We start from the raw sequence: 7,216 nt of genomic DNA on the forward strand, positions 1-7,216 counted from the left end.
CAGCAGGACACGTTGGCATCTGAGCCAGCATCCCAGGGCCCCGTTACTATCAAATGGGGAAAAATGGGCTCTTTTGGGGTATGATAACCAAAAAGCAGATAACTACTTGGATGGCACAAGAACCGCACCTAGAAGTGCTGTTCATGGGCTATAAAGAGCTCAGCGTAATCAGCCCGGACAAAGAGAACTGCTGTACAGACCCATGTCGGGTCAGGAGAATGGCACTGCAGCGCTTACTGGGCTGGACAGCAGCCGAAGAGGGATTTGTAGAGCTCTCCACCCAAATTTCCTCCCCCGAGATGGTTACATATCTGTGAGAGGCAGTTAATACATTCCCTTTCTGGCAAGTTGGAACCCTGTCGCTCACGTTCATCTGTGATGCAAGTTGTGGAAGAGCCTCGGGTCACGTTATGAATGAAATCCTTTCTCAATTCTCCTTTCGGTAGGGTGTGCAGCCAAATCAGTCGCTGTTAAAACATTTGCTTTTCCCATGTCAGATGGATTTGAGTAGCAGAGGCTTCTCTATCTTCTATCTCAGACTTTTTGCGCATCTCCCCTCCTTCCCGCATCTAGGAGGAAAAGGAGGTGTCCTTGGTTTATTGTACAAAAGTGCTGCAGGCACATCAATGCTACTTTCTCCTTGCAGGCACCATCAATGGGAGATACTGCTGCCCCCAGCTCTACATCAACCACCGCTGCTTCTCAGGTCCATATTTAAACAAAGGCAGAATAGCAGAGCTACCTCAGTCTGTCGGGCCTGGCAAGTGCGTGCTGGTCCTCAAAGAGGTACGGCTCAGCTATGTTTTGGGGGGGTTTCAGGGGAAAGCATGGATCATGGGTTGCCAGGCCCAGAGCTGTAAAAGAATGCATCTAAAATTGTCCTGGAGCTCTGTAGTGGTTTCTAAAAGTGAAAACTGCGAGTTGGGAAGAAAGGGTGGGTATATGCATTTTAATGGGAGGGGTGACATTTTTGAAACATGAGGAGTTCTTTGGTTGAGAGCACCTTTCATCTAACTGTGCAGAAGAATTCATGTTCTGACCAGAGTATCCCCAAAGAGGACCTCTGTGGTCGTTGCCATCAACCTGTTCCTCAGCATCCATGATGCTGTTGGGCCAGCAGATTCCATGTGGGTGACATCTTTGTAAGTGTGGCCATGGTCTGATGGGGCTCAAACCATCCAGATCCCAAATGAACAGGACAGAAAGCCAAGCAGGGATGTGTGTGATGTGCTGAGTGGAAGCTGTTGTGTGCCCAGCTCTGGCTGAACGTGGATGGGTTAATCCCACACAGCAGGGATGGCACAACAACACCATCTGTTCACTTCATCCTGACCCAATCAGTGCTTGCTTTGGAATGCATCCAGAGTGTTGAGCACTTGCTGTTGACCTCAGAGAAAAGCTCTCTTGTTTGAAAACACTGCATAAATGTTTTCCACAAAGATTAGAGTCCATGTACAGATGAAAGGTGACTGCAGGTGGCAGAGAACAGCAAGATGGTACTGTTGGATAAGCGGGATGCTATTGGTGCCTCGGACACCATTTCAGTTTGACCTGGGTCTTCGAGAAATCCAGATCTTCCAGCTTTCAGGTCTATATCTATATGAGCCCCACTTGATGTGTACGTATCCGAGCTCTCTCTGCCCTTGATGGAAAAGCATGGACACTTCTAGGTGTCCATTTATCTGATGTATTTGCAAGACCCTCAGTGCGCAGCTCAGGATGTTTGTACTTCTCTGAAATGAGATGAATCCCAGCCCTTGACAGAAACACTTGAGAAAGGTGAGATTCCTCCCGAGTCACCCACCACTTTTGAAAGCACCTCTGTGATTTCACTGCAGAGTGACTTGTGTGTCCCCATTTGCTTCCTCATCGCCTGTGTGCGCTGCTTTATGCACAGCAGCACTGCCGGTTGTCTCACGTGGTTGAAAGCTGGGCCATGAAGAGAGTCCGGAAGAGAGCCCTGAAGAGCTTCCTGCGCAGGTGGGACACTTGGGTCTCAAAGAAGCAAGTCAAAAATAGCCCACGGCAGGACACGGGTGTCCCGGTTTGGGACAGCAGGATAAAGGGGTTGCAACGCAAAAGTTGACAGCTGCCAAATTTGAAAGTGAGTCCGTAGCCGCTTGCTGATGGGCAGCATTAGCAATCTGCTGCTGCTGAAAAACAGGCAGTGAAAGAGCAACATGGGGGAAACATGAGGCATGCGCAGTCAATGCTTACTTATGCTAATGTTTCTTCCTCCTTTCCTCCTGGAGTTAGGATTTTGAAAACAGAAGCAGTGCAAAGCTTCTGCTAGGCTTCCCCTGGTATCTTAGGGCTTTGCTGCATAGGCTAACACCAGCTTCTCCAAATTCCTCAAGAATGGGACCAATTACCAACTGTGGACGCCTACAGAAAGCCCATGTTCTCTTGGTCTGCCTCCTTACAGAATGCTCGCTGACGGAGCAAATGGCAGTGTCAGTGGAACACGAGCTTCTTGCCTTTGGAGACACGAATGGCTTCCCAGGGAGCAGCAGGACAATGGCAATGGCCCAGTATTGGTCAGTGTTATTTTGCAGACAAATTCAAGCTCATTCTGGCCTGAGCTTGAATTTTGCCTGAATTCTGGAAAGGGCAAAGTTAAGACATCCAGAGTGTTGCTGTAGGGCAGATAGACCTGGTTCCTACCAGTTGCTGTCAAGATGAGAGAGGTGTCAGCAGCTCAAAGAACCATGGGCAGGGGGGAGGGTTGGGGTACCCAGCGCATGGAGGAGGCAGGAAGTGTCAAAGACGACATCCCTGCACTGAGAGGAAGATCTGTGGCAGCTACCAGAGCACCCAAAAGGACCACAGAGCTGAGTGGCTTGAACAGTGTAGGAAGTACCTCCTCCCGCCCAAGACCACAGCCACGAGGCTTTGCCCAGCTGAAGATCTCACAAGGGTCCCCATCCCTCCAAAGGCAGTCTCGGTGCTGCGCTTAATGCCTTTGTCTCATTTTACACCTGCTGATGATGTGGCCCCGAGAATGCAAATGCATTATAATTATCTCTCTCACTACATAGGAAAATTGCAGGCCAGTGTAAATTATGCATCAGCGTAACTTGTCTGGAATAGATAAATTATACATGGGCTTTACTTCGGCAACAGACAGGGGAGGGTGGGAAAGACAATTCAGAACAACAGCGATGAAGGAAGAGCAGAGTCCGTAGGAGTCTGGTGAGAGCTGTTTATATCACCCTGGTCTCCAGCCATAACTCACGGCCTTTAGAAACGCTCTCATTGAAAATCTGCGCTGGTCGCCAGGCAGTTCGCAGTGGGCAGCAGCCTCCGTGATGGAGATGCTGCTGTGTTTGGCACTGATGGAGACCCCAGACTGAGAACAGGTGAACAACCATCTCCTGCCCCTTTTCCCAGCCTGCATTACCTAAAGCAAGAAGAGAGCAGATGTCTGCTTCCCACTAGCACTAAGTGATGCAAGATATTGCTCCTGGCTGGGCGATGAGGGAGCAGCTCCTCATCTTCTACCTTCCTCCACAGTCAGCTGTGTGTGTGGTATCCAGAAATGCATCACAACTATAGTTCACGATGATGTTCAGCCCTGTTTTCCCCTCAGGGCTTGTCCTTCCTTAGCTCCATCACTAATGTAGTGAAGTTTCATCCTGGATCCAGCTCCGAAGAAACTGGTGCTGCTCGCCTGCATGGCAGTATTGAGGTAGCTATGGATCAGTACGCTTGCCTCTGGATTAAACAAGGTTAGAAGATACCCTTGTAGTGTGGAGTGGGAGCAAGCACTTCCATATGAGGAGTGTGGGCTGTTCTCACCTGGCACGTTGGGAGAGAAGCAGCACAGATTTGCTCTTGTGCAGCACCTCTCTCCCAATAGAACAGGCGTTTCCACCAAGCTCTGCCTTTTTTTTTGCTGCTGCATTTTTTTTGCTGCTGCATCCCCCTGGTTTCTGCCCGATTTCTTCGTCCCAGTGTTGGATTCAGAGGTTGTGAGCTCTGCAGGGAGGGAACTGCTAAGGTGCCTTCCAGAGTAGCAGTCCTTAAGTGAGTTTCCCAGCAAAATCTTGAGAGCAGTTGTAACTTATTTGGCAGCATGCTCAAAAATGCTGATTTTAATTCTCTGAGTGTTTGTGTGTGTGTATCCCTCCATCCACGCAAAGCCTTAGGGGAGTAGGAACTCTTGTGCTATCTAGTGCCAAACTCATTTTTAAAGCCTAGCTGTTCATTATTCCTGGTGCCAGCACAAGCTTCTTCTGGGCCCAGCAGTTTATTTTGGTTTCTTTCACCCCAAGACGCAAGTGAGGTGGTAATGCCTGTTGTTTAACATCAGCTGCATTCCTGAGATAGTTCCTTGGAAAAGAAGTTGAAAATCGGAGCTAAGCAGAGTGGAGACATCAACTATTGCCATTCAACAACTGCATCTGGGCTGCAAAATAGTGACGGAATAAGAGCTAAGATAGGTAATAAATGCTAACTTGAGCTTAAATTAAAATAAACATGTTGTCAGCTTTGGGTTTAGTTCTTGGGTCAGAATATCTAAAAATACTTTTTATCAGTTCTTCCATCGAGGCCAACACTTAGCACAGCAGCATTGTAAAATGAAATGAGGTGTCTTTCTAAGATTTCAGATGATCTATAACCCACCGTATCTTCAAGAAATATGCTGTAAAGATTAATTAGCCTCATTGCTTACTGATCTTAGTGCTTTTAAGACACATTGCTCTCTCTAGTTATAAAGAAGATGGACTTAGAGGTAACGTGACCATCCAGCTGATGCAAACATGAGAACTCGGCCAGCATTTTTGAAGGAAGGCTATGGTACTCTGCAACTTGAATTTTTTTTGGAGCACAGCATGACTTCTCAGGGTAAATTTGCATAATTAACTCATAGCGCTTAGAAAAATAAGTAGCTTTTACTGAGCCTTAGGTGTATGAGTGAGCCAGGCTGATAGCGTAGTCATTAGTGATCAGATACGGTGTTGAAGTGGCAGAAACCTCTATAAATCTGGGAAGATACGAAGTGCATTCTGCAAGAGGGTTCACTAACATCCTCCTCAAGACTGCTCTGTGGACTTCAGCTCATCTCTAGTAGTTCCTCCAACTTAGGATCTGGACATCTGTATTTTTTTAAATGTCATGGACTGTCTTAAGCATGTCAGCACTGAAGTGCTACAGCCTTGACTATGACAGAAACTCATTTTTAGATCCTGATCATCTATTGAAAGAATCTCGAGGAACTTTTTTTCCCCTCTCTGTCCCACAGTCGACACATCGTTTTTCCAAGTAAACTAAAATAACTGTTTACTGTCCTGACTGAGGCTAGCCTGGGAGTTAGGTTCTCTCCTGTTAGGCAGGAGATGTGGGCTTTTGTCTCAGAGGAGGGAAATTGAGTTTCTCCTCATAAGGACAATGATCATTGGGCTCTTGATCGGGAGAAGAGGTGAGATGGTATTTTCAACTGCACCTTCTCAGTGATATCTCCTGACAAAGCTTCATCCCGAGTTGGGACCATTAGTGAAGAGGGCTGGAGAGGTGGGAAATGTGTGAATACCAAAAAGCAGTGAAGGGAAGAAAGGTGCTGAACTGCCCAGTGGCATCAGGCATGTCTAGACAGGCTCAGAAAGGGGCCCTGGTGCACTAGACAATCTACAACATGGAAAACTTTATAGCTAAGATGTCAGGTGGGATAGAGGCTTGTGGTGGTGCTGGGTGATCACGGTCACTGGTGTGACTTCAAACCACTTGACTCTGAAAATCCAAAGTTCAGCAATATCAAGGTAAAACCTCACTGATGAATAGCAGCAAAGGCTGGTATTCTTTAAGCCACCCTTCTGCTCCAGGGTACCACTGGCTGCACCAAACACATTCCTGATGGCAAGGGCTGAAAATAAAATACCAAAATCTCAGCTAGGTCACGCGTCAGCTGAAGGGAATTTAGTGAATCAGATCAAAATTTGACCAGTCTGATATGGATGCAGTAACTTTCCCTCTCCAGAGAAGGTTGGAAACTGGAAACTGGACGAGGTTTCTTCACTGTTTTTGCTTTAATCAGTTAATTTTCCACAGGAACCACTGTTTGTGTTTGTTCCTAGTGTTTAATAGTGTTAGAAGGTAGCACTTCTAACGTGGCAATGGACTTGTGCTGTAGGGTAAAATGCCAAACCCAGTGACTTATGTGAGATACAAGAAGAGGTTTTTAAAAACAACTTTTTTTTCCTTAAAGGGAAATGATTGATCTTGCAAAACGTTCTTTTTTTAAGCTGAAATTAGAAGCTTGCTGCTGATGACAAGCCAGCTTTGAGAAAAGTCTTGGTATTGTGGGTGTCTTTGCAGGGCTGGAGCTGATTAAGTGTCTGGGATAATGGCCAGACATGGCCATGCTGCTATTTGCAGGGTTGGGTTTTCTTTTCTTACTCATTTCCCAACTGTTTTGACAACTCATCCAAACACCATGACCCTGATAAAGAAGCTGGACATGTCTCTTTGTGGGAGTTGGGCAGCAAGAGATGCTTGCTTTCTGCTCCCAGCTTTCCCACCAGCTAGCAGGGTGGAAGTGTGCTTCAGGAGAGCTTTCCCAACAAGCTCCTGCGCAGGCACTAAATAACTCCCTGGATTTGCTCATCAAGAGGAGAACACATCTGATGAGTTGTGAATGAGCATGGGAGCTACCGAGGAGCTTGATGTTCTTTGAAAACTCACCCTTGGCTTCCCAGCATCAGGTCTCGGCATCCCTGTGTCAGAGGCCAGTGCCCCACCAGTTTGTACGGTGAGAGACAGGCAAGAAAAGATGTGGATGAGCAACTGGATGGGCTCACTCAGAAGCTTTATTTTGGGACTCACTGTGGCTTAGTAACTAGTGTAGCAGGTTGTGTGATGAGATGGGAACCAGCTGTGTGTAAATCTCTGTGGTAGTTTCCGAATCCTGTGTGAGATACGGAGTGTGCCCTTGCCCTTCCTTATAGAGTGGTCTGACATGCCTGGATGGTCGGAGCTGCGTAAGACATTGGTGCTATTATTAGGGATTGCTTTAGGTGTCTCTAATTGCACTTTTTGGAACGTGGCTTGAGTAACGTTTTCAAGGGCCCAAGGATAAATCAAATTTGCTTCTAGTAAATGACCTAGCCAAGCAATTCAATCCACCGCCATTTTACATGGTGCTGTGCAGAAATAAGTGAAGCCCTTGCCTGAAAATGATTAATCCTACAGGGTTTTCAATTAACCACCCCACCCCCCC

At 47.0% G+C, this 7,216-nt stretch overlaps 1 protein-coding gene across 1 annotated transcript in view; it reads left to right on the forward strand.

Moving 5' to 3' along the window:
- SFMBT2 (Scm-like with four mbt domains 2) overlaps positions 1-7,216 on the forward strand; it is a gene marked incomplete at its 5' end in the record, with an annotated part of 35,914 nt that overhangs the window by 13,386 nt on the left and 15,312 nt on the right. Inside the window, one exon of the mRNA XM_010144901.1 lies at positions 647-786. Within this exon, the coding sequence (XP_010143203.1) occupies positions 647-786 (140 nt within the window). The remainder of the gene's footprint in view (positions 1-646; positions 787-7,216) is intronic.

The sequence above is a fragment of the Buceros rhinoceros genome, unplaced genomic scaffold (assembly GCF_000710305.1).
Source record: "Buceros rhinoceros silvestris isolate BGI_N320 unplaced genomic scaffold, ASM71030v1 scaffold7311, whole genome shotgun sequence".
Lineage (NCBI taxonomy): Eukaryota > Metazoa > Chordata > Aves > Bucerotiformes > Bucerotidae > Buceros > Buceros rhinoceros.